This window comes from Henckelia pumila, chromosome 3 (assembly GCF_033568475.1).
Source record: "Henckelia pumila isolate YLH828 chromosome 3, ASM3356847v2, whole genome shotgun sequence".
Lineage (NCBI taxonomy): Eukaryota > Viridiplantae > Streptophyta > Magnoliopsida > Lamiales > Gesneriaceae > Henckelia > Henckelia pumila.
In genome coordinates this window covers 175761851-175789572 of record NC_133122.1, presented here as the reverse complement: position 1 = coordinate 175789572, position 27722 = coordinate 175761851, and the positions used below count along the sequence as shown (strand labels likewise).

At 29.6% G+C, this 27722-nt stretch overlaps 5 protein-coding genes across 9 annotated transcripts; all 5 read left to right on the top strand.

Annotated features, from left to right (window-relative positions):
- Window positions 1-2809: 2809 nt before the first annotated feature.
- Window positions 2810-6964, top strand: LOC140893353 (probable receptor-like protein kinase At2g42960). Its single transcript, XM_073302410.1, has 8 exons — window positions 2810-3358; window positions 3957-4684; window positions 4792-4896; window positions 5042-5164; window positions 5402-5572; window positions 5662-5791; window positions 5931-6140; window positions 6348-6964. The coding sequence occupies exons 2-8, from the start codon at window positions 4032-4034 to the stop codon at window positions 6474-6476; spliced, it is 1521 nt and encodes a 506-aa protein (XP_073158511.1). The 5' UTR covers window positions 2810-3358; window positions 3957-4031; the 3' UTR covers window positions 6477-6964.
- A 647-nt stretch (window positions 6965-7611) lies between these two features.
- LOC140889860 (uncharacterized) lies at window positions 7612-10569 on the top strand. 4 transcript variants are annotated; one of them, XM_073297596.1, is made up of 5 exons: window positions 7791-7808; window positions 8257-8367; window positions 8466-8665; window positions 9742-10205; window positions 10294-10569. In XM_073297596.1, the coding sequence occupies exons 3-5, from the start codon at window positions 8489-8491 to the stop codon at window positions 10346-10348; spliced, it is 696 nt and encodes a 231-aa protein (XP_073153697.1). In that variant the 5' UTR covers window positions 7791-7808; window positions 8257-8367; window positions 8466-8488; the 3' UTR covers window positions 10349-10569. The 4 variants fall into 4 exon arrangements, with proteins under 4 accessions (XP_073153694.1, XP_073153697.1, XP_073153696.1 ...); XM_073297595.1 differs by lacking the exon at window positions 7791-7808 and adding an exon at window positions 7820-7955; XM_073297593.1 differs by lacking the exons at window positions 7791-7808; window positions 8257-8367 and adding an exon at window positions 7612-7773.
- Window positions 10570-15166: 4597 nt separating this feature from the next.
- Window positions 15167-17020, top strand: LOC140886323 (exopolygalacturonase-like). The gene is made up of 4 exons (XM_073292863.1): window positions 15167-15211; window positions 15429-15737; window positions 16173-16693; window positions 16798-17020. The coding sequence occupies exons 1-4, from the start codon at window positions 15167-15169 to the stop codon at window positions 17018-17020; spliced, it is 1098 nt and encodes a 365-aa protein (XP_073148964.1).
- Window positions 17021-20020: 3000 nt separating this feature from the next.
- LOC140893202 (uncharacterized) lies at window positions 20021-21831 on the top strand. Of its 2 annotated transcripts, none has more exons than XM_073302265.1 (4): window positions 20021-20192; window positions 20593-21078; window positions 21185-21215; window positions 21294-21831. In XM_073302265.1, the coding sequence occupies exons 1-4, from the start codon at window positions 20189-20191 to the stop codon at window positions 21457-21459; spliced, it is 687 nt and encodes a 228-aa protein (XP_073158366.1). In that variant the 5' UTR covers window positions 20021-20188; the 3' UTR covers window positions 21460-21831. The 2 variants fall into 2 exon arrangements, with proteins under 2 accessions (XP_073158366.1, XP_073158365.1); XM_073302264.1 differs by having other exon boundaries at window positions 20021-20258.
- Window positions 21832-23805: 1974 nt separating this feature from the next.
- On the top strand, window positions 23806-24929 carry LOC140892846 (uncharacterized). The gene has a single exon (XM_073301862.1). It carries the CDS (start codon window positions 23901-23903, stop codon window positions 24804-24806), a length of 906 nt encoding a protein of 301 aa, XP_073157963.1. The 5' UTR covers window positions 23806-23900; the 3' UTR covers window positions 24807-24929.
- Window positions 24930-27722: the final 2793 nt, after the last annotated feature.

Genomic DNA, 27722 nt, shown 5'->3' with positions numbered 1-27722 from the left:
AATATTGTTGAATTTTCTAATAAAATTTTATTGGACAATAGAACTAGATTTGAAAATATATTTTTTAATAAATAATTTAAATTTATATAATTCAATTTTTTGATACAATTTTTGAATTAGAACTTGATTTTTTTTAAAAATATTCTAAAAGATCGAGATCGTTTAATTTGATTAATAATCAAAATAATAATTTTTTTTTTATTTTTTTTGTATTTATAGTAAAGTTTGATCGATTAATTTTATTGAAAAAAAGATAATTCAGTTTTAGAAAGTTCGGTTCGATACACACACACATTCACATATATATATATATATATATATATATATATATATATATATATATATTGTCTAACACGAGACAGAGCCAGACCCAGGTACTTTTAAATCCTGGCTTCGCCATTGGTGTTGTCGCCTAATCTCCCGTTGCCTAGGCGGTTACTATTTTTTATTTAAAAAATTTAAAAATCAAAAACTAAAAGAGAGACGCGAAGCTAAAAACAAACACAAAAAAAAAAGAAGAAGCGCAGAAAAAAAAATTCAAGCAAAAAATTAAATCTCATATTATATATGAAGACTTGATATCTATTAATATTTATGTTGTTGTTGTTGTTGTTAAAATTTTATAAGAGTTTCGCACAAAAACTAAAAAAACATAAGACATAAAAGTTATATTTTATAGTAAACTCATGAATATTTCAAGTTATTTATTATTTAGGTTTTGAAAAAAAATCGCCTATGCGGCTAGGCGCCAGGCGGTGGGTCACCGCCTGCCTGCCGTCTAGCGCTTTTTAGAACATTGCTCATTAGTAGTTGAAAAAAAGAGTAATGCTGTTTGTACAACCAAATTTGTACGACACATCTCACATCATAAAAATCCAATACACAAATTTTATTTATCAAGTTTCATCATACATTGAATATAAAATCTCACGATATAACGTCAAAATATCACGATATAATTATTATAAATATCGTTATACGAGATATTAGTTGTTCTTCTAGCATTATTCTAAAATAATTATAATTGACTTTCACATTATTTTTATTTGAAATGATATCTAAATATTAACAATAGACAAATAAAGATAACTTATTATTTTTTGTAAATTTAAAAGGTTTTTTTTTAAAAATGATAAGATATGTTACATAAAAGATTTATTCGAACAATTTCTTTCTTTTTTTAAAAAAATCTATTTGGAACGATTTCTAAATATTTAATACTATATATATAGACAATAAATAAAAACTTCTATGGATATAAAAGATTTTTGAAATGGATAATTAGACTAAATATATTAAAGTTAGTTATAAGTGTAAGATGCTCATGTTTTATACACAAAACTATTGTATTAGCACATACTTTATTTGTTTGTACAATATTTGTTCTAATTATTTGATTTATATTCGAATATGAATAATATATGTTTGTAAAAATTAATAAAGAGTCATATTTTTATTTGAATTTATTATATTTATATGAAGATCATACCATAATTTCTAAAATTACCGAGTGCCTAAATTACAATTTGAATATTGATATTAAGGAAAAAAACCAATGAAAAAAATAAAAGTGTAATATTATATCATATAAAGATAATTTTGATGAAAAAAGTTGGTGTTATTTTTTAAAGTATACAATTGATTTTCAATAAATCAATAAACTTGTTAACAACTTAACATTAATGCTAATGTCAACAATAAATTTCAGAATTATAATTTAATGTTGTAATTAAGTTAATTAATATATGAAGATATTCTCACAATCTTTAAAAACCAAACAAAATTTATAGAAAGATATACACGGGCAACACCACGAGTTGCAATAATTTAGCCCGTAAATGATTGGACTTTCATACTTATCAAAAACCGTAATATCCACATCATCAATACTAAAAATAACAAGGCACCGTATTTTAATTCTTAATACGCAAAATTTTCATGCCATCATTATTATAAGATGCATCTCAGAGCGAAAGAATATGTTTTATGTGAGACAAAATCATTGATTTTTTACTTTTAAAATTATGTTTATATTTATGATAAAAAATAATACTTTTAAAAGTTATATTCTTTTATATGTGATTTAAATCGAAGATCTGTATAACGAAATTGATCCGTAAAATTATTTCACAACATTTACGAAAATGAAAATTTAGGCTTCCGTCTTATGTCCACTTAATAAATTTCGAACTCAATTTATTTATAAATATTATCACTTAAATAAATAATTAAAACAATATAATAAGACTTAAAGAGCAACAGTCTTCGTAAACAAATAATATATATATTATACGGAATAGTATATTATCTATTTTTAAAGAATTAATGCAGTCTGCAGTCATAATGTCAGATCATATAATATGAATCGGAGGACAATTTAGTAAATTCAGTGACAAACCCCTACATTTGTTTGCTTTTCCCTCCTTCCCTGTAAAGTTGACTGTTCAAATTATTTGCCTTTTAATTTAATTATAACTCTTTTTTAAAAAAAAAAAAAAAAAAATTAACTTTCACCCCTTTCTTTCTTATATGATTTATTTTCACTTCTCGGTTTTTAGCCAAAAGATCCCTCGACCTAATGACAAAACCGAAATCCCAAGATTATAAAATTTTAGATTCAAATCTCACCTACATAAGTAATTAAATAGTTTAAATCTAAATAGGAAATCCATCAAAGAGTTATAGTTATATATATATAAATAATATTTTCACTATTTATTTTTAAATTTTTTATCATTCTCACTCAACAGCTATAAATGCAGTCTACAGTAAAACAGTAAATACTACTTCCTATTTGCCTTCCCTTTACTGTTTACTCTCTCTTTCTCTCTCACAGGTTTCCTCCATTGTAAACCAAGCTTCCTCCCCAGCTTTTGTGGTGTACCTCTTTCCCCCACATTCACACAATCCCAAATAAGTTCTCACCTAACTCTTGCTTTTATTAGCCAATTCTGAACCGAACTCTGTGATTTGAAGTTGCTTGAGATGTCTCCGCTTATAAAGATTGGCTTTTTGTCTGCCATTGTTTGAGTTAATTTGGTTCGGTGCTCGCAATTTTTTTATATACATTTTCTTTTCTTGATTACGCTTTGGCCCACTGCCGGTTACGCCTTTTGACTTCTAAACTACTCTTCTTTAGCTTAGTTGCTCAACTTTCTTGTGGGGTGCTGCTTATTCTTTTTTTATTTTCGTTTTTTCGGTTGGGTTCTTTCGTGGGTTTTTTTGTATTTCATCTGCATTACTACATATTTGTGTATCTATGTTCATCGACCCCTGTCGGCAAAAGCTAGGGCCTTTTAACTGGGTTGTTTCTCAAAGTAGAAGATCAAGGGGTGTTAAGTTCAGATCACTTGCGAAGGTGAGATTTTCTCGTCTTAGATTTTGAATTTGCACCGCTTCATGTGTATAGCTTACTTAATCTCTGCCTGTATGATGTATCATGCGAGTCACACTTTCTTGATTTTGCTGTCATCACCCTTGGTAAGATTTTGATTTGGGATGGGATTTATTCTCTGAATTCCGCTGATTTAAGGGCCGAGGATGCTTCCCTTTTATCTGCTTTCTAAGATGCTCTGAGAGGCGGACATGGAATTCGGGCATAAACGAATTAAATTTACCATTTGAAATTTTTTCTTATCAATGGATAACCTCCTTTCTGCTCCCAGAATGCTCGACTCTGGTTATAAATATTTGTTTGTGTGATAATTTTGGCATTGCTTAGTTTGATCCAAAAATGGCTTCTATTGATTGATTCAACGATGGATAAATAGGTCTTCTTGGTTTGTCATGCTGTTTTGTTCATGTTATTGTTATTCTTATTGTGCTTCCGAACTCGTGACTTTCTGGGATGAGCGAAGCAATGACTAAATATTTGTAATTATTTAATTTGTAATTATTTAATACATCTTTAGATTTTGGATGTTTTCTTGTTGACGAGACACGTTTCTGGGATCCAGGATTGAGTTGGTTATCCTTTTGTCCAGTACCAAGAGTAAAAGCAAGATTTCTCCATTGCATCTGACTTGAAGAAAATGTCAACCGAAAGTTTAAGCACCCAGTTATCGAAGAAATACGGGGGTCTGAAACTCTGGGTTTTGATTTGTGTGTGTATGGGTGCCTTTATAGTACTGATTCTAGGAATATTATCTATATGGGTCATGTTTACTAAAAAATCTCGAAAGACCTCAGACAAATATTCACACTCTCAAATCCCTAATGTCTCAAAAGAAATCAAAGTAGACAAAGTAGGGAATCATCGTATGAATGATCAAACCGAGAGTCTATTCTTGACCATTGACGACAAATCAAGTGATAAGAAAACGGAGAAGATGTTAGTTCATTTAAGTAGGAGTAAATCAAGTGATGGTGATAATATCAGCCAATGCAGCTCAATTTATCATCATGAAAGGGCCTTTAGTTCTCAGTCAGGAGAGGAAGGAAGTTCTGGGAATGCTCGCAAACAATCTTCATTTTCTTACGGGCTTGCTATGGCATCTCCTTTAGTTGGTTTGCCTGAAACATCTCATCTTGGATGGGGCCACTGGTTCACACTTAGGGATCTTGAAATTGCAACAAATCGCTTCTCATCTGAGTATATTATTGGAGAAGGTGGATATGGGATCGTTTATCGAGGAAAATTGGTCAATGGGACTGAGGTTGCGGTTAAGAAACTTCTCAACAATCTGTCAGTATCCATTTTTTGTTTCCAACATTTCTAAAACTTGTCACATTTTGTCAGCAATGCTTGTTGTATACTTACTTTTTATAGTTGAAATGCAAATTATATTCCAGTGGCCAAGCGGAGAAAGAATTTAGGGTCGAAGTAGAGGCTATTGGCCATGTTCGACACAAGAATCTTGTACGTCTTCTTGGCTATTGCATAGAAGGAGTTCACAGGTAAGCTTATTTGCCAGTGTAAACCTGAAACCAAAATTCAATGATATTTATGTTGCAATCAAGTGGAATTGTATTTTCTTTTGTTGGTGTACTCGTATTTTTCTTGCACTTTAATTACCCGAGTTTAAATTTTCCATGGATGCAGAATGTTGGTGTATGAGTATGTCAACAAAGGCAACCTGGAACAGTGGCTCCACGGGTCTATGAAACAACTTGGTACTTTTACATGGGAAGCCCGCATGAAAGTTCTTCTTGGTACAGCAAAAGCGTAAGTGTATTTTGATTTAACTTAAACTACTTGTTTATCTGATTCAGTTGCTAACGTACAATAATCTTTGATGGAGGTAAACACAGCGATTGACATATTTTAGGGACGGGTGATAAGATACAGATAAATAACACAACTGGACATTTGCTACTCTTGACAGCATATATTTCTCATATTGCATGCATTTTCGTTTTTCAGTGGTCTCTATTAAAATATATATCCGTTTTGTTTTTGAAGGCTGGCTTATTTGCATGAAGCTATTGAACCGAAAGTTGTTCACCGTGACATAAAATCTAGTAACATCTTGATTGACGACGAGTTCAATGCAAAGGTTTCTGATTTTGGACTGGCTAAGCTCTTGGGATCTGGAGAAAGTCATATAACAACAAGAGTTATGGGGACATTTGGGTATTCAATTCTGTACCCTCACTTAAATATATCTCCACTATGTTTGTTGTAAATCATGAAATTAATACCTACCCATGTGTGAATTTTAGTTATGTCGCTCCCGAATATGCAAATACTGGCTTGTTGAATGAAAAGAGTGATGTTTATAGTTTTGGCGTTCTGCTACTAGAAGCTGTCACAGGAAGAGACCCAGTGGATTATGGGCGTCCCGCAAATGAGGTACTTCATTTATTTTCTTTCTGGCAATTCAGTCACTTAATATTCCTTGGTGGGAAGAGGAAACACACACGAATACATGAACCGTGACTAAGAAACCGAGCATGTTCCTGTTAAGCCACCAAGATTGTGCATTTGGCAGGTTAATCTTGTTGAGTGGCTCAAAATGATGGTTGGGAACCGGAGAGCCGAGGAAGTTGTGGATCCTGATCTTGAAGTTAGGCCCACAACCCGTTGTTTGAAACGTGCCCTCCTGGTTGCTCTTAGGTGTGTCGACCCTGATTCGGAGAAACGCCCCAAGATGAGTCAGGTGGTTCAAATGCTTGAAACTGAGGAGTTCCCTTATCGTGAGGTGAGATTCTATCTCTTCATTTTTCAAACTTATTATGGTATGAGGATTTGCCTTTTTATTTGTTCGACCTGTATCTGTTTAAGCTCTGTTAGCTCGTAAAAGATCTGATTGATATTGTGACTTGAGTTGAGTGTGCTAAACAAAGATGCAAACAAACCCAAAGTCAATAAATGGATGAGTAAACAACTAAACTTTCCTCTCTCTCAGGATCGAAGGAGTAGAAAAACCAGAACAACAAGCATGGAAATCGAATCCATGAAGGAAAGTTCCAATGCTGTTGAGATGGAAGGCAAGGTTTGCCAATCGCAGAGCCACTCTTCGGAGACAAACAATTGATATACTCCGCCCAACGCTAGTTTGTGGGTTTAAAAATGGATTTCAATCACTTAGATATGTAGATATTTTTAGTGACCATCCCGTTCCCATACTAATGACATCTTCAAAGTTTGGTTTCGGAAATATTCTTGAATCACAGAGAGCCGTGGAACGAAAAAGAGATGGCCAGGTCGAATATTTCATGTCATTGGAAACTTTTCAAAGCTACTGATAACTCAAAGCTGTGCAGGTGTTTTCAGACCAATTGGCTGTCTTTGATAACGTAACAATCATCATTTTTGTTCATCTCATGTACTCTGTTTGATCTTCTAGAGGAGCCCATTGGTATTTATTACCACTTTCTTTGAAGTGTGTACGTATTTAATATTTTAGGCTATATGCTGTAACTATGCGGGACCACTTGTTTAATTTAACAGAGCAGTATTAGTTATAGTACTCTGTATCTCTATCATATATCAGATTTAATATATTTTGGATGTTTACTGAAACATATGTGATAAATTCATCATTAAATCATCTATGATAATATATATTTTTTTTAAAAAAACATTAATGAGATGTTACACTTATGATCATATCTTGAAATAAAACGAACCCTTCTTTCTCAGCGCACTCTATACAACATACTAATGCAACAATTACGGTGTCATTTGGAATGCATTTTATTTTATATTTTACTAATGTGTAAATGAGTAGGAGGTCGATTCAAAAATTGATATATTATTTACGTGTAAACGATGATATTTAAAACGAAATCAAATATCCCCAAGTTTAGACTTTTTATTGTTGTGATGATTATTTATTCTGGAAAGGAACAAAATAAAATCTAGTATATATTTAATTGTCTAAAAATAAAAATTTTCCAATATGATTAAATTATATATATAAACTATTGAATATAAAATATTATTTTATGCTCAAATTTAATATTCACATATGCATTATATATACGTACTATGATTTGTAAATATTTTTAGAACCAAAGTTTAAAATGAAATTGAAGTAGTTTAAAGTATAGTGTTCATATCGATTTTTAAATATAAATTAATTATTCAAATTTAATACTAAATTTTCGAAGAACTGACAAAACAAGCCCCGCTATTTATGTTGAAATGGTAGTTTACGGAGGGAAAAATCGAATGGTCGGTTGCGTGAGAAATGATACTGCATTGTGGCGGCGCGTTTACTGGATGGCGACCTTCTTCGCGCGTTGGGACTGTGTGCTTGGTTTCTCCAGAGCAGCTTCGGCAACAACTGGATAATCTTCACATGGAGGCTGACGCTACAAGAACAAAAGGTCTTTTATCTTTCCTAATTATTTCAAAGCATTTGGTAATTTGGGTTTTACTTAATTGAATTAGGAATTGTTGTTTCGGCATTCGGGTTTTTTTAATTTTCGGTGAATTTCGCTTCATTTGGTCTGTAAATTCACAAAGTTCGCACCTTTGCGCTGATTATTCAAGCCAGAAATATAGCAGAGTACGAGTTGGTGTATTTTAATTTTTACATTGGAAGTTAGCAATTGTTTGTGCCCCGCCTCCGCCCCTGCGGATGATTGAATTTGTTTTTCGTCGTAGTTTCCGAATTGACCACCATACAGCCTTTCACTTTTTGTATTTGTTGAAATGGATTGTGTTAATAGTTTTGAGAAATCCTGTGTGTATATGATCATAGCCATTAAGGATGACCCCGAGTTATCCATAAATTGTAACAGATTTGCTAGATTGTATCTTCCTCCGGTTTTACATTTTATAGTCAATCATTTTCTTCTGGTCTGAAGGTACCAACAAGTTCATGAATTGTGTTCACTGAGACATTCAGGGGATTAATTTATAAGAGGACGGGGGGCGTGCTTGCAGTTTAAACTTAATTTATCCATGAAACTGCTTCGGTAATGAGCGATTTGCATTTCATGGCCTTACTGAAATATTAAATATTTATGAAGAAGCATCCTACTTGGCTAGAGTGCTAACGGGTTGATGTTTTCAGCAAGTAATGCCAGGTCGAGACTCATGCGGTTGTGTGAAGCAGCAGAGAAATTCAGACGAGAAGCAGCTATTAGTGTTCGAACTGGAAAGGAAGATGATGCTAGGAGGATGCTATTTCAAAAAAAGCAAGTCATGCAGGCTATGGAGAAGTTGAAGAGTCGCATCGAGTTACTTGATGAGCTTTCGGCAAAACTGAATGAGGTACATCCACTTTCATATATGCAACTGTGGGTTTTTTTCGAAGCTGGAACTACTTAACCTTTGGTCCAGCACATCAGACTCGGCAAAGGGTAGGTGATGGGTTTCTTAATATATTACATTGACCCTATTGTGTCCTTAACTTATATTCTGCTTTCAAAGTGATGGACTTGAACATGCATTTTTTGAACTGTTTACGACTAATTGAACACTAAAAAATATATGGACTGAAAAAATAGTATAGAAATATTTAGCAAAAATCTTGGGTGCAATAATTCCAACTATAAACTTTTCCATGTCGTGCAATTCCAACATCACTCAAAAGGATTGTAATAGGCACAATGACATGATAGAGATGATACAACTCATTTTGCTAGTTGATCATGTATAGAACTTCATCTCAAACAATTAATTAGTTATGAAAATATTAAAATAAGCAAAGAAAATGACTATTGCCACCAAAAGCTTGAGCTATAAATGTCACATGTTTGTATCAAGCTAAATACGTTTTCATTTTTTTTAACTGTTTGCAGTGATGTGATCATGGTATATTTACTGGAAAAAAGCTTGCTTTCGTTTAATTCTAGATTTTGATAATTGCAGAAAAAACAATTTATCATGGAATTTGTGTTATGAAAGTTGAACTTATATATAACCTGAAAGGAAATGGTTGAATGATGGTTACCAATGAGGTATGCAAGTTTTACATCTTGTGGCCAACCAATTAGTTCTTGATAGATTTGGTTTGAGTCACACCAAGTGTAAGAGTTGGAGAAAAGGTTTGGCAACTTATGAACGACAGGGCCAAAAGCATTTACTTCAGTTTCTTGCAAGAAAGAACAAAACATTTATTTTATTTGAACCGTGGAAGCTTTTAGGATCATTACTTTTAAAGCTTGACGTTGTAAATTCTGCAATAAATTTCTTGAACCCTCAATCATTTATTTTCTGAACCAAAAAGAAACCAAGATATGCATATCCTTCTTTCCTTTATAACAGTTCTAGTCCAGGAAGCTTTTAGAAAAATGCTGAATTTTGATATCTTGGTTGGGGGAGCAACAACAGTGTTTCATTTTCAGGCAATTTCTGTGAAAGAAGGTCTACTCATTGGAAATGTTGCTTTGGATACCGAAGTTAATGAAACAGAGCCATCTAGTCCTATTTGGATTATAACCCCTAAAGAGGCTATTCTTAACAATTCATATGAAAATCAAAAGTCTATGTCGGATCAGCTGACATTTGGAGAGCATCAGGAAGTACTAGTTGTTGCAGATAGCGAGTCGGGTGAGGGAGATTTCAACAACACATCTTCTTTCAGTCCAATAGGCAGGAATGATTCAAGTATTATGCAGCATTTGAGGGAAATCTCTTCATTCGAGGACTTCATGAAACACATAGATCAAAAGCTGCACGAAATTGAGGAAAAACTGGAAACATTTATTAGTGTTTCCTCCTTACTCTTGGAAAGCAAGAAGAAGCCAGAACATTCAAAGGTGCAGCATGCAACCGATATTCTCGAGGTTGTGCGCGACACTAGAGAGAGGTAAGTAACATTTGAATACCAACCTGTAAGTATATTTCCACATCCTTCCTTATATTTAGTTGATCGCCCAGCATCGTTATATTTGCAGGATTGCTTTGAGCATTCGATCAAAAACGAGCTCAAGCGAACCCTTCAGAGAATGACATGTTGGCGGAGAAAAAGTGCCAACTCGTTTCCGCAGGTGAATTTAGTGTAGTACTCACGTGTAACAAACAAAGAGTATATTCATTTTTCCTTTCTTTTCTTATTCGTTGTATTGCTATTAGTATTATATGTTTCTATAATCTTTGTCATATTGCTACAAGTAATATTCTATTATTGTTATTATCATTACAATTTTTAAATAATAAATTTCATTTATTTATTTTTGTCTCGGGGATTGGGTAAAGAATAAAATTCAAGTCTTATTAATAAGGGTGGCTAATTATTTCAGTTCCTTACTACAAAATGCTTGGAATTTTTAAGACAATTAATCAAAACACATGCGAGAATGGAAGTGAAAAAATATATTATACGCAAGCTTACAGATATATATGTTGTTTGTGTCACGAAATAATTACGGAGCCATACAGTAAAATATCAATAAATTAATGTTAGATGAATTAATATCATCTATAATAATATAATTTTTCTCGGTTTCGACTTGGGTCAATATGCTAAATTAATAATTTGGATAAATTAGTATGATAATAATTTTTTGGAACAATCTTATATAAATTTATGTTATGTCAATATCATATATTAATAATATAATTATCTAAAATTATAAACATAACTAGTATATATTATTAAAATATGATTATATTGTTGTTTGGTTTTTCTTGAAATTAAAATTAGTTAAATTCCATAACCATATAAGCAAGTGAATTGTATTCATACTGTATATACAATAAAATTTATCCGATTAGTCAATTTGTTTTATTTGATTAATCAACACAACAAATATTTTTTAATTATTAAAAAAATTAATATCATTTACGTGTTTTTATAAATACTTATGTACAATGAATCTTATTTTTTTATATTAATTTAAGAAATATGTACATTAATGAGTACAATTCTTATTTTTATTTAATTAAATCTATGTTCGTTAAATAAAAATCACTCTTTAAAACAATAATTTATTAATTTATTGATTAATTAATGCATCTCCAAAATAATAAAATATTACCATTCTAATATTATTAATCTAATACTGTGATAACATCCAAAATTAAAATATTTCATTCATTTGGATGATTGACCTTAACATGCAAAGTCAACAGAATATCTTTTTCATATCAATCACTTATATATAACATAAACTAGTTTTTCACCCGTGCGATGCACGGTGTGTTATTTTATATATTTAATGATTAAATATATAGGTAATAAGTATAATCGTTTGAATATCTTTAAAAATATTGATAAAATATAATGAATATATTTAAAATTTAATAATATCATATATTTATAACTTTTAAAAAATATAAAGTTTTTTTTGTATAAAGTTGAATATATATACCGATCAATACGTATCGAAATCTCTGTATATCGTAAAATTTTGGTATAATCGTTATGATAATTATATGTATCAAAATTTTCGGTACACCGATTTCGGTATATATCAAAATTTTTGGTGCGGTATCGGTATAAAAATTTTTATTCAATATTTTTCGATATGACATATATTTTTGGTACGATACGGTTTGTTGTCCTTAAGTATATATAGATCATTTTGGCGACCAAATTATGGTATCTTCAATATAATTTCGGATTTTCTATTTCTCTCTAGTATTATTATATACTACAACTCTTTAGGATTTTAAAACGTAATGTCCCACAAAATCTTATAATTCTAAAAAATATTGTTTCATACTTTAATTAACCCATTTTTAACAATGTATAAAAGGAAACTATTTAAATTTATTTTTTAATAGACCAAAATAACAATATACAAATCATATTTAAAATTTTTTATTATTTTAATTTAATATAGTGGGTAAAATTTTCATATAGTTAAATTTATTTAATTTGGTAAGATTATAAAAATTGTTAAGTGTATATACACAAAAACCAAATATAAAAGTTTTTTAACAATAAACTTTTTGCAAAAAATAAAAAAAAAATTACAATTTGTTCGGAGTTTAAAAATTATAAATGGTTTAAAATTATAAATTTTAACTAATAAGATAGAATATTATACTTTTCTTCAAATTTAAAGATCAAAAATATGTTCATTAATAAATTATCTTTGTTTAATCTATCATATTTTTCTTTTATATGTGTCTTTAATTGCAAATATTTTTTATTATATTTGTTTTTAGTTTTCTTAAAGAGCGAAATTAGATAATTGATAGGGAAAAATTTTATAATGAATATTAAAATTAAAAAAAATAATTATCTTGTTAAAAAAATCTATGGTAAAAAATTATGGACTATATTTTATTATTGTTTTTTTTAGTGTTTTGTGTAGTTATCTTTCAAAAGTATATATTCTCATAAAACCAGATAAATATTATTTCTATTATAATAAAAAATAATGTAAATTTATTTTTAAGTTTTCTTCTTCTATTATTTTTATTTTCAATGCAGAGAAAATTAAAAATATTTTCTTTTACCATAAAAAAACTAATAAGAAAACAAATGTATTTTATGTGTGTTATATAAATATTTTTAATTTAATAAATTATTTGATGAAATATTTTTTAAAAGCTAAATTACAACATGCGACTTCTCTTGTTGAAAAAAGCTAAATTACAATATATGATCTACATCGTATATTTTTTATGTGTATATAAATATTTTTAAATTTATGTGATTGATCACCAATTATTTTCAATACAGGATCATCACCAATTATAATAAAAAAATATCATCATTTTATCCATGAAACTTCCCCACAAAGTGCATGCTAACTTGTGGTGCCTAAAAAATTATAAATATATATGGAATATATAAGAATTCAAATTCATAATCACCATAAAAATAAGATATTAAAATAACAATATTTACCCCAATCACATCTAGAAAAATAAAGTGATAAATTAACACAAATTAAAATATAATAATAAATGCATGCTAAGATCATTTAATTACACGACACTTCAAGATTAAACATGACAAAAAAATTTTATTCGTCGATGACTTATGCGTTCGTCAAATATTTAAATTTCTTGAATTCAAATATATTTGACGGAAAATTATGATTTTTTTATTTCGAAAACATTTGTTTTATAAAATATTACATTTTCAGAATTTTTAAAAGAGCGTCGTCTAGAATATTTGGTATATTGAATTTCCATAAATCTATATTACATATCTTAATTAGAACCTTGATATAAATTTACTTAACATATTCTAAAAAATAATTATCATTTTTAATCAAATTTATTAATCGACAAAAAATTTGAATTTTTTGAAAAATATTTATTTTTAAAAATTCTGATAGAAAAATAATATATGATTTTTATAATATTTTTTTATATTCTTTTTATTAATAAGAGTTATATCAACCAAGATAAAGAATTTAATGTAATCACACAAAATTGGTATGTCCATTTAAAGATTATCTCAAACGATATAAGTATTTTTCATAAATATGGTAAATATTTTAAAACGAATCAAATTTTTCTGCGAATAATATTATCTTCTGTATTCTAACATAAACTTTTTTTTAAAGAAAAATGAACCTCCTTAATTCTGTAAAATTTCTAAATTTTAATTTTAAATTAGGTAAATTGTATTATTTATGGAACATTTTATATGTAATTGAGAAATATTCTAAATTCGTTGTATTATTATAGAAATTTAGAATTTATTAAAATTTCACATATATGCGGTCATTTGTTTCAAAATTTGATTTGGTAATTTGTTTCAAAATTTTCAGACGAATTTTGACTCATATAAATTTTAATTCTAAATTACAAAAATTTTATCATTTATTGAAAATTTTATATATAATTGGGAAGTCTGCAAAATTTTGTTGTATTATTATTATTATTATTGTTGTTGTTATTGTTGTTGTTGTTGTTGTTGTTATTATATAATATATATATATAGCATTTATTGAAGATTTCACATATATATGATAATTGTTTGAAAAGTTTGTTCGTTGACATTGGAAGCATGTTTTCAGATGAATTTAGTTCCGTATAAAATTGTTTATGAAGCAAATTCGAAATACTAAATGAAATAAATTGTTATATAATACATTTGTACATTATTATTTATAGTATTGTAAGATATTTTGAAATATATATGGACTCAAATAATTAATTATTTTTTATAAAGTGATTAAGCAAATTTTAAATTAAAAATTGATTTATTATTATATTTATAGTATTAATTAATATCTACCAATTTAAGCGTAAGTTTTTGGCAAATAAAATTATTATAAAGTAAGTTAATTTGAATCAATTATATTTGTGCATTATATATATAGATATATATGAAAATGACAACTATTTCTAAGTAATATTTAAAATAAATTTCGGTGCATAAAACATATAAATAGAATTAAATAAAGTTTGTTTCCTATTTTAGCTTAAAGTTTTTGGCGGGATTTTACTATATTTGGCAAAAACTCAGTTATTATATATATATATAGATATATAGATTTGTATCTCACCCTCATCCAAAAACGAGCAGTTTTGTTTATTTCTCATCATATATTTTTGAAATTTGAATAGAATACATTTCACTACTATTATGCTGCTGAATTCTTGGTAATTAATCTAGGAAATATGGCCCCATATGTGATCCATCAATGGAAATTAAAAGGGCCCATTAATAACATTCTATAAACAACTAAATCACACTCATATATATAACAATGCATATCTATCATAAATTTGCCAAGAAAGATCACACGATATATGATCACAATGAAATCTTTGTGTGTAATGATTGTACCTCTTCTCTTCATCTCATCCTTTGTGTTCGTCAATGGCGGATCGCTACCAAGAAAATTCTTCGATGTCATGCACTACGGTGCAGTTGCAGATGGGAAAACAGACGACAGTCAGGTGAGTTTGATTTCTTTCTTTCAAGAAACGAAAATGGTAATTAAAAATGTGAATTAATTTTCTTCAGTAATTTCATTGACTTGTATATATATTTACACATTCAAGATTTCTTCCACTTTGTTTGAAAAAAATTATTCCCAAAATACTTTAAGGATGGTTATAATATAACTTTAAGTGCAATGTGTAACCCAACGCCCATATATTTTGCGTGTGTTAGGCATTTCTTAAAGCTTGGAGGGATGCATGTGAATATTACGGGAGAAGTCGAGTATGGATCCCGAGACGTGTGTTTTTCTTGAATTCAGTGACTTTTCAAGGGCCATGCAATGGCTCCATGGCATTTCTGATAAAAGGGAGGCTCAAGGCTCCGACGGACCCCCGGAGTTTCTTCACGGAGACGTGGATAGGTTTCAAATACATCGACGACTTGACGGTGAAAGGCGGCGGGTATTTGGACGGCCGAGGCCAGGCGGCTTGGCCTTATAATGACTGTTACAGGAACCCTCGATGCAAGCCTCTTCCAGCTGTAAGTTTGAATCTTGATATTATCTTTCACTCTTATGTTACATGCACATTTGTTAATAATAATTGCCAGAAAAATAACAGGGATTTTTTTGAATTTTTTTGTAAACTTACTATTAATAGATCATGTAAATAAGCTAAGGTTCCTACTTTTACGGGATTGACAATCGCAACTCAAAGATTCTGAGAATATGTGTTCATATAAACGATTTTGGTCTGCTATCTTTGTTTTTGTTTTTTTACAAATTTAGTTATTTTTGTGATGTGACGCTGTAGAATGTAGTTCAAAATAAGACTTTTGTAGCCATTTTCACATCATAGCTTATTTTACAAGGATTAGATTAAAAAAAACCATTTTAATTAACTAGCCAAGAAAACAGATTTAATATTAATTGTTCAAAAAAATTGTTCTTCTATTAAATCTTAGCATTACATGCAGACTTTGAGGTTCGATTTCATCACAAACTCAAAGGTCAATCACCTAAGATCCATCAACAGCAAAAACACACACATCAACCTATTCGCATGCCGAAACATGGAGATCAGCAAAATCAGAATGACAGCACCAGCAAGCAGCCCTAACACCGATGGAATTCACATCGGACTCTCGAGCAACATAAAGATTTCGCGGGCGGTGATTCAGACAGGAGATGACTGCATCTCCATGGTCTCTGGTAGTCGAAACATAGAAATAAACGACGTTTCTTGCGGACCTGGACACGGTATCAGCGTCGGAAGCCTGGGGAGAAGCCATGAAACCGAGTATGTTTCGGGCATCAGTGTGAGAAACTGCACTTTTAAGGGTGCAGATAATGGCCTGAGGGTCAAGACTTGGTCTCCTTCGTTGTATAGTGTGGCTTCCAATCTAACTTTTCAAGATATTGTCATGCAAAACACCGGCAATCCTATTCTCATCGACCAGCAATATTGTCCATTCTCTGGTTGCGACCCGAAGGTGACGTGCATGTAACCCGGCCAGTGTTTAACCAAACGTGTACATGTAGCATTTTGCTCGATAGTAACGATGATTATTCTTGTGTTTGTTGAACGTAGGGTGGATCGAGCTCGAGGGTGCAGATACAAGACGTGACCTTCAAGAACATACGTGGCACGTCGAGCACGCGAGTTGCGGTGAACATACAATGCAGTGAAGATCGGCCTTGCAAGAATGTGAAGCTGATAGACATAGAGTTGGCCTACAATGGGAGGGGAGGACAAGCCATGGCTTTGTGCACACATGTGCTTGGTTCTTCATATGGGAAACAGATCCCTAAAGGTTGTATATAAGAGTTTTTTTTGCTGCATTTTCTCTACAAGATTTGGCTACTTTTTGGTATAATTTATGAGCTCATCATGAACAGAATTATTTTGGTTTAATTTGTAGGGTTTCCATTTATTTTATATACATCAGTGATACGCTAAGAACTTCATTTGGTTCAGTTAATGACATTTGTTTGGGCCTTCGAGTTAACATTATTTTCCACTCAAATATTTGGTTTTCACTTTTCAGTCAGTTTTTAAGATATAACTGTCCTCTCACGTTTTCGATATCCCAAAATTTTGTTATTGTCGGTGCATGACTTATAGTTTATCTGAGACCAACGTATCAAAGATTCGAACGATTTCTTTAGCGAATAGTAAAAGTTTTAACTTGTAAGTATCCATTTTGATTGATCAATCATATCTTGACTTCGATACATTAAAATTTGTTATTATCTCAAAAAGGACTAATTAAATTTAGGGAAATATTTTTTTCGCCCAATAATTTAGTCCGCTAAATTTAAATTTCCACCTAAAAACGCCGATTAGGTGATGACTAAAACACTTTATGGTGTCACAATCATTGAATGGTTACGGTGGGATGCATAAAACTTGTAATGTTTAAATTAGTTGCTTTCAAAAAAATTGATTTCCCTCCAAAATGAAGAAATTCACAAAATTTTTTGTGATATTAGCTTTAATCACAGCCTAATCACAGTCTAAAATCAAAAATTAAAATGTTAATATAAAAAATAAAATAAAAATGACTAGTTACTGAATCATAAGAGTTATTTTCCTTAAATTTATAAGCGTATCAAGCTCGTATACTACGTTGGACGCCGAAATTTAATACACGTTTCATTAAATCAAATTTAGCATCAAATATTATTCAAATGCTGCAAAAGTCAAGAAACGACTTTATTTTGCTTTAAAAGACGCATAAGAAATAAAATATAATACAAAGTGTATGGAATAATAGTTGGTAACTTAGAAATCCGGAATCAATTGGTCAAAAGTACATGTCATGGATAGGATTCGAGGAGATCCATTGTTACTTTTAAAATAATATTATTCTAATTATTTTAGTCTTTTATTTGCTAGCTAATTGTCCTAAACTGGAAATACTTAACCTCTAATAATCACATAATGGCAAAAAAGCCTAGCGGTAATTATGACAATCTATATATCTAGCATCTTTAATTTGCTTTTAAAAGATATATATAGCATGCATCACTTTTACTTTGTTTTTTTTTTTTTGGTAATTAGCAATTAATAATTACTGTATATGTATCGAAGGTATCATTTTTCACCACATTAATAAATCGGGTTTGACTCATTTTATATATATATATATATATATTTATTTGTGAAACTGTCTTATAATAGAGATACTTTTGAAAATTTACGAACAAATATCTTGAAAAATAATATGATGCTATACGTCATAATCGAAACTGAAAATTCAATAGTAAGATGTTAATATTTTGCAGGAAATAAAGTTATTTATACTAGTAAATAATGTAGAAATTACTAAAAATAATAATCTTAACAAAATTTTCAGATCTTAAGCTTTAATAGGTTCCGAGGGTTCATTTCAACTTATCTATACAGGCATTACCACATGATAGATATAAGAATCCTCATTTATCAATACACGCGGGGTCCACTAAAAAATAATGGATCCCACATTTATTGATAAATGTCCACCGTTAGATCTACCTTAAGGCAGTGCCTGTGTAGATAGGATCTAACTTACCCGTCCGAGCATATATATATATATATATGCGTGATTAGTGGTATTTTTTAATACGTGATCAATTTGGCGCACCACTTTGGTGTTTGACTCTTTTGCTCTTTAATAAGTTGGACCAAAGGTAGCTAGTATTACAAAATATATTCGGTTTGATCTTCAACAAACAATAATTCTTTATATATATGAATTGAAATATTTATATTAAAACCCAAAAAAAAAGTGAGAAGTAATTTCAGAAAAAAAGCGAAAATATTAAAATAAGAGATGCGCGTATACAAATCTGTGTTCATGGGTCTGATACCTCATACCATTGTCTTTAAATTTGGACGTACGATGCGCACAATTACATGGAACACATAAATGTAGTGCAAGAAAAATAAATCAAGCTTCTAATAATACACTTATACATATAAAACAAATAGGAAAAAAAATTGCAATTTTGGTCTTTGTTACTTTGCGATTTTGATTTTTTATGTTTTCATATTTCAGTTTTAGTCCTATATGTTTCGATTTTTGGCAATTTCAGTTCTTTTTCTTCGAAAATGTTTACGTGGCACCATACATGTCAGCTCCATGTCAGCACTGCATTGGTGTCACATCAGCGCTACGTAGATAGCAAACTAAAAATGAAATCTGAAAATATAGAGGACCTAAATCGCAAAGTGACAAACATACATGATCAAAAAAAACAATTTTTCCAAACAAATAATTCAAAGTAGAGTAAAGAAAATCACAAATCTCTATAAATTTCAAAATTCTAGGGTGGAAAAAAGCATAATATTGGGTTCCTACTTCCTAGAAAGTGGCTCCTGGGTACTAGAATGAGTCCTATGTTGAAGTAAGAGTCTTTTTATATGTATATACATAACAAAAGCAAAATGGAGGCAAATATCACCCACCTTCATCACTACTTCAACCCCACTTACATTCCAAATCATTCCCCTCTTTCACTTTCTTTTCCTTCTCTCCCACTTCCATATCATATTGGAGTCGACTGCATATGTTATTATTATGGTCCAGCACCGCTTGGTTCGTAGGATGTGACTGATGAATATTGAAAATATCATAATATAAAAGTTAGCGATAAAATATCTATTATTTTAAAATCTAATTATTTGTAAAACTTGAGCTCTCCTGTATTGATTAATATAAATAAAGTTATAAATTTCATCATATCTTATAAAAGAAATGTTTATATATTAATCTATACTTTAATCCATGCCTTGGCGATGTCTCCCTCTCATGATTATACTCACAATTAAATATACATAATGAAAGACACAAAGTTGGTTTCTAATTTTCAAAGATTAATCATGCACCCTGTGGGTTGAAATATGGTTTACCCCATGATTAAAAGCAAAGATTTGGTCGACAAGAAAAAAGGGATCGAGTGAAACAATAATAATAGTGAAAGATTATCAGAGGATCATCGGGAGAAAATAATGGGTACGATGATTAATTTCGGGTTTGTTTCTGTCATAATACATCTGGCTGCTCTTTTACTCTGCTCAGGTGAATACCGATTCAAATTTATTCTAGCACATGTAAAGTTTTTTCTTGATTTCTTTAACCAAAAAATTTATATGTTAGAACTTCATTGAAATGCTATGCAGTACCTCGTTTTATGCTCAAGATCCTGCGACATCATGTTACCTACGATATTGCATGGTTAGAGTATTGAGTGGATAAAGAGATTTAATTAAGATAAATTAAACATGGGATTCGAATCAACTTTTTCTGATTCATAATGTTCGAATGCGTGCTTTCTTCAAGAAATTAATGCTTGTATGAAGTGGTGGGAAGTTGTGAAAGTTCGATTTCTTGATTTTTTTGTTTCCATGTTCAGGTGCAATTGTAACAACAGAGGAAGCAGTGGACAGGAAGTTGTCTGAAGTTGGAGTTGAAAGAATTCAAGATTCTGTCGAAATTTCGACCAAACAGATGGATGTCACAACCCCAATAACAACAGTTCCGACCACTAATCCATTGAATCCCACGGCGACAGAGCCTAGATTCAATCCAACAAGTATAATAACAAATCCTGCCAATCCAATGGTAGCTCCAGTGACGACGAACTCTCCGGGATCGTCGTCCAGGAGCTGGTGTGTGGCCAGCCAGTCTGTGTCAAAAGCTGACTTGCAAGTGGCATTGGACTATGCCTGCGGCCAGGGCGGCTCTGACTGCTCGGCTATTCAGCCGGGCGGGAGCTGTTTCATCCCGGACACTCTTCACTGGCACGCGTCGTATGCTTTCAACTGTTATTATAAGAAGAACCCGATCCCTACTAGCTGCAATTTCGGTGGCACTGCAGTTACTACCAGCACTGATCCAAGTTATAAGATGAATGCTTTTAACTGATTGTATATTCAAATTATAAGTAGAATTTGATTTTTTTTTTTGAAAAATTTTGATAGTCATATGTTGTTACATTTATGCAGGTTATGGTACATGTCAATATGCATCAACGAGGTAACTCAATTTCTACTACAATGATCTCTTGCCATCATCAAATAGAGGAAAATTTCTGACCTTTGGCTGAATTTGCAGCACGAGTTCGACGGTGTTGAATATCAATTCAAGCGGATCGCGGGTTTTTGGAGCAAGACCAATCACCCCTACAACTTCAGCAGCAGCCATGCCAAGTACCATTTCTTGTTTTCAACACATGATCTTGGTCATTCACGTCGTTTTATTGTCTTATCCAACGATATAGCTAGTCCAAGAGTTATCCGAGGATTTCGATTCAGCGCGCGAATGGCTCATGTCTGCAAATATGCAAAGAATTAAGATCACTTGATATAAGTGCGTGTGGAAATCAAAGCTTTTAGTCACAAGATGATTGTAGGAACATGAAACGGACATATTACAAAGTGTTTTGGCATCGGATCGATGCTCGTTTTTAAATCGCTTGCGCGGTATGTGACATTTTTTTCTGGACTGAAGTAATGTATAGCTAGATGAAGAAGAAATGGACAGTTTGCTGGATCTTTTTTAGTGATTCAACTAGCCATAAATTTATACTAAGAAATACTTGTACTAATAACTAGTTTTTTTCCTCGTGGTATTGTGTTCTTTTTCTGGTGTTTTGACAGAATTGTGAAGGGTAAATTTCAAATTGGCTCATTTAATTCTTGTTGGTTAACACTACTAGTATCGGGTGCGGGGAAAATTCACTTATGACAATCGGTGTAACATCCTCTATTACATTAGTCGTTGATTTCACTTGTTAAGTTTCTATTGGTTTGGTAGTTTTTTAAACATGTAATTAAATTATCACATGTCAATCAATATTGATTGATATTGATGTAACATAGAATGTTACACTAGTTTGTCCCAAAAGAATTTTTCTCGGTGGGTGCATCATGCATGTAACAGTTTTTTTTTTTTTTTTGAATTTAATATTTTTATTATTATTAATTTGATTTATATTAAAATAAGGGTAATATCATTAACTATATTGTAATTTTATTTGAGGCGAAATTATAATTTCATAAAAAAACATACCAACCTAAAAAAGGTGGTTATATCATTTTACAAATACCTAATCTTCATTCTTATATCAGACTTTCGAAATCGCAAATTCTATAAATTACGTCAGACGATTTCATTGACTGATTTGCTAATTTAATAACGTGTTCTAAAATAAATATTCCCTTTTTACTTAAATGGAATCTTATCCACATATGAGAAATTGAATAATTAAACTTCTTATCAAAGCAGAGAGCAATTGTAATCACTAATCAGGTGAGAGATGGCCCTATCCCATTATTGCCCAACGGTCATCGCATCTTAATTTTTGTAGCATTACATTTCACTCAAATTTTATATTAATTTAATAGTAAAATTCATTTTGATACACGAATTATTGATCAAATGTTAAATTGATACATGAACTATTGAAAATGATTTAATTAATAAATAATCAAATTATAAAATCAATTTTACCCTTACTTAAATTATTTTAAAGTATTTTTGTTAAATTCAAATAAATACACATTTTATTTTTCAAAATTATTTATTGATTACAATTATAAGTATAAATTTATATTTATTTAAATTGTATATTATAATAAAGATATCATACTCATTGTACAAAAAATTATAAATATTATTTAATATAAACTTACACATACACATATATATTACAATTGATATATTATATATTAAAAAATATTTATAAATATAAATAATATTTTTATTTATGTATGCTATAATATAATCTTTTATATTAATAAAATTACAATTCAAATCACAATATATAGAAGTAAAATATAATTTATTATATCAATAAAAATATTATAAAATAGATATTTTTATATTTGAATATTTAATTAAAAATACAATTTAAAAAATTATTTAATCTGTCAGAAATGCCTAAACCAAGTACAAAAATTTTTGGCAATCATAATCGTACAAATCGAGACAATAAGCAAGATCCACGTGATGTTGTTTTGTTGTTCCGACTTCCATAGACTACCGACTCTTTTTTCATTGATATATATATATGTGTGTGTGTGTCTTTTCATTTTGATATACAAATTTCAAGCTGAATACTTTCTCGGGTGCATAATATCAATTTTCTTTTTATATTAGTAAATATGAATTTTTTTTTACAATTTTAGTCAATAAAATAATTTAAAAAGCGAAATATATATCTAGTTGAATTTAATAATAATATTGAACATAAAAACAATTTAAGTAAATGGCAAAATTGACTTTTGAGTTTGGTCATATATCAAATTAAACCATTTTTCATTAATAGTTCATGTACAAATTGACATTTTATCAATAATTCATATATCAAAATAGTTTTTACTCATTAATTTAACTTAAAAGATAATTAAATTATTTTTATATTTCAATTGATCATCTCATGGATCCGATATACAGATCCAAGCCGTGCCAAATTTATACGAGATAAAAAGACAATTGACAATTAATTATAGACCATATACATATTTGTTATATATTATAAAAATAAATATCACACCAATTATCTTTCTCATGAATTCTAGCAAGTTGCAATTAGTCTTTTTAATGAGAGTTGGCAAGGGACCCTCTATCCAATTGGGCAACCATTGATCATTCACCATTTTCAAGTTGTCTCACTCACTCACACTCCAATTCTTCATATCCATAGTCCACCAATATATCATGGAAAACCACCACCACCACCACCGCGAACCCCTTATACAACCACCAAACACCGCCGGTGCTTCCTACTCGGAGACGGTTATCGACATGGAGACCACACCACAAGATCAAGACTCCGACCATGATCCGCCATCAAGCTTTAGCATCACGTTTCGATTATATTTCCTAGCTCTGCTCGCCTTGGTGTCTTTGTGGGCAAACCTTGAAGCCTCTAGAGGGTTTTCCATCACCATAATCAATGCATCTGGTGATCAAACATTTGCCGGGAAACGTTTCCATCTCTTCTACGAGTCAAACGATGAAGCCACCCGCATGGTGATCAAAGCCAGCAAAGCCATAGAAACCTTTCTTTATCCCGATAATGATCATACGGACTCCAAGAAACAAGTCTCGAGCATAATCTTTAAGCTCGCGGGATCGAATTCGAGCGATGGAGAATTCATCGTCGTTGACTCCGAGGGGGTCGTCGATGAATTCGTGCTGAAAGTGAGTCCATCGATACTGGAAGGTTCAGATTTCCGGCACGACATGCTTCTTGCAGTGCAACAAGGTGTCGCGCGAGTTTGGCTATGGGATGGTAAAGGTGAATCGCCGAAGGATCTGATAAATGGCATTGTGGAGTATATTACAAGCAACTTGGGTGGATTTGGGAGGCTGCCGGAAGAGGCTTCACCGCCGGAGGAGGGATTCAGCTCAGCCGCGTGTTGGAAGAGGCAAGACCCTAGAGCGGTGGCGGGGTTCTTGAAGCACTGTGAGCGCCGCCGGCCGGGATTTATCGCGAGACTGAATCGAGGTATGAAATATGGTTGGCATGATGACATGTTTGGTGTTGCCTTAGGAATGCCGGTTCTTGATCTGTGTACAAGCTTTCATGAGTCGTTAATGTACAACTTCTCCAGCCTCTAGTACAAGCTCCGATGGGCATGGAAATATTACGTGAGTTGAAATTGTCAATGCTGATGCAATGACATAAATCTCTTTCGATCATCAATTTTATTTGTAAAAAAAAAAATTGAAAGTTGTTATCTATTTCTCTGCTATAAAAATATGAATGATTGACAAAGTTTTTAATTATAAATTTATAACTTTGTTCTCAAATTGTATATGGATCAAAAAATATGTGTGGGCAATAATGGAAAAATGAGATAAAAAACAAGGGCAAAAAGTTATTAGAATTTTAGTCATCTTTAATGAAAAATTTATTGCATCATGAGTAATGGAGGTGTACTTATTATCATTTATATTCAATTATCATCTCAAAATTAATTTTTTTTATAGTCAATGTGTAATATATAATATAAAATTTCACAAATAATATTTGGCCATAATATTTTTATATTTTCAAATATTTTACTTTTAATATATTTGTTTGACACAAATTTTTTTTAAGAGTAAATATTGCAACAAAAAAAATATTAGTTATTTTTATTGTGATAATGAGAAATAGGGTTAATAATTTCAATAATAGTAAAGAGGTTATAACATAATAGTTTATTAATTGTTTGTAATAGAGATAACTTTACAAATTTAATATGATGTTTTGAAAATAAATTAAAATAAATTATATTACAATAGTATAAGTGGTTAACTTTACAAATTTTTATAAAAAAACTTTACAAATTCAATATGACACTCTCTTCGATCAATACTTATTATTGTCTTATTTATATCAATACATTTAATTATAAAATTTTTATTAATATTTTTTACATTAAATGACATGTTATTTTAAGTTGATATCAATCTTGTGCCTTATTTTTTAAAATAATTTAATTTGGAAAAATGAGTTAAATTATTTTATATTGTCAAATTATTTTATTTTTCATATATTTGTTTGAAACAAATTTTATTTGTACTATAATTTAATTTGGAGAAATGAGGTAAAATATTTTTATATTGTCAAATATTTTAATTTATCATATATTTGTTTGGCACAAATTTTTTCTAAATGTAAATATTGCAAAAAAAAAAAAAGTTATTTTTATTGTGATAGTGAGAAATAGGTTAATAATTTCAATAATAATAAAGGGACTATATCAAAATAGTTTTTTAATTGATTGTATTTATATTAAAATAGTATATATAGAACTTTACAGATTCAATATGATGTTTTGAAAATAAATTAAAATAAATTATATTACAATATTATAGAGAGTTAAATTTACAAATTTTCTTTAAAAAAAACTTTGCAAACTCAATACGATGCTCTCTTTGATCAATAGTTATCATTGTTTTATTTATATTAATACATTTAATTATAACATTTCTCTCAATATCATCAAATGACATGTTATTTTAAGTAGATATCAATCTTGCCTTTTTTATTTTACTATAATTTAATTTAAAGAGTTAAGTACAAAATTAATAGAATAGCATACGTAAAAAAAATAAAAAATATATATAAAAATTTAAATAATATTCTACGTTATTTAGTAAGTTTAATTATTAATTTTCATTCAAATATTACCATTTTAAATAATTTGTAAGTTTTATTTAATTTTTTATCGTAAAAAAAATAAATGTTTCAAGTACAATATTGATAACTTACAATCACTTTTAAGTTATACAAATTTCATTATTACTCATACATGATTATTAGTCTATAATATGATATTATTGATAGTATTCAGAGTAAATGAAAAATGTTAATGTAAAAATTCTTTAAATTTTATCATACCTCTTTGTCATGTTATTTATATAATTAAATGGTTATTAATTACTGAAATTAATTATTATTAGGATTTAAGTAGAATAAAAATTTAATTATATTAATTATTTTTTTAATAATATCTTCTCACCATATTATACATAAATTAACTATTAGAGAGAGAGAGTTGGTCTTTTCGTTTTATTAACTATTCACCCATATATTATATTATATATAATAAAATCAATGACGTATATTAAAGTGATATTGAAAAGTTAATAGAGTTAAATATATAATTGTTCTACTCATAAATATTTCACTTGATTTAATTTATTATTTATTTTTTTAAATTGTTAGTTTGTTTACAAATATACTGCATTAGTTTAATAAAATTTGTTAAAATTTATTATTTAATTATAAATTATTAGTAAGTTAATTAAGATGCTAACTTTAATTGTGATAATTAACTAAGATTCTTATTATATCCTCATTCTAAATTTTATCATTTTTAAAAAGTGCTTTGTTTGATTTTTTTTTTTACCAATTAAAAAATTTATGTATCAAATGTAATACTGATAACTAATAAATACTTTAAAGTTATAGAGATTCATTATAACTTATGTCTCTCTATGGTTATACGTCCATAACTTGAAATTATCATTTGTATTTAAATTGTATTTAAAAAGTTAGTGTAAAAATATTTGAGAAATTTGCTTTGTTGGTCCTCTATTTTTCAGATTTCAGTTTTAGTCCGATATTTTTTTTTTGTTGCAATTTTATATTTTTTCGACGTGGTGCTGATATGACATCAATGCAGTATTATTGTAGAGCTAACATATATAGTGTTACATATGCATTTTCGAGAAAAATGACTGAAATTGTCATAAATCGGAACATGCAGGACTAAAAGTGAATTATGAAAACATAGATGACTGAAAATGCAAAGTGACAATCATACTGACCAAAATTACAGTTTTTGCAAAATAATTTTTCAAATATCTTTTTACCATGTTATGTATATAATTAGTGAGTCAATTAATTGAAAAAATTATATATTATAATTTAAGTGGGATAAAAAATCATTTAAATGAATAAATAATTTTCCATATCTGCTCATCATATTACATATAAATTGATTGGAGAACATTCGTATTTTGATTTTATTATTTATTTAC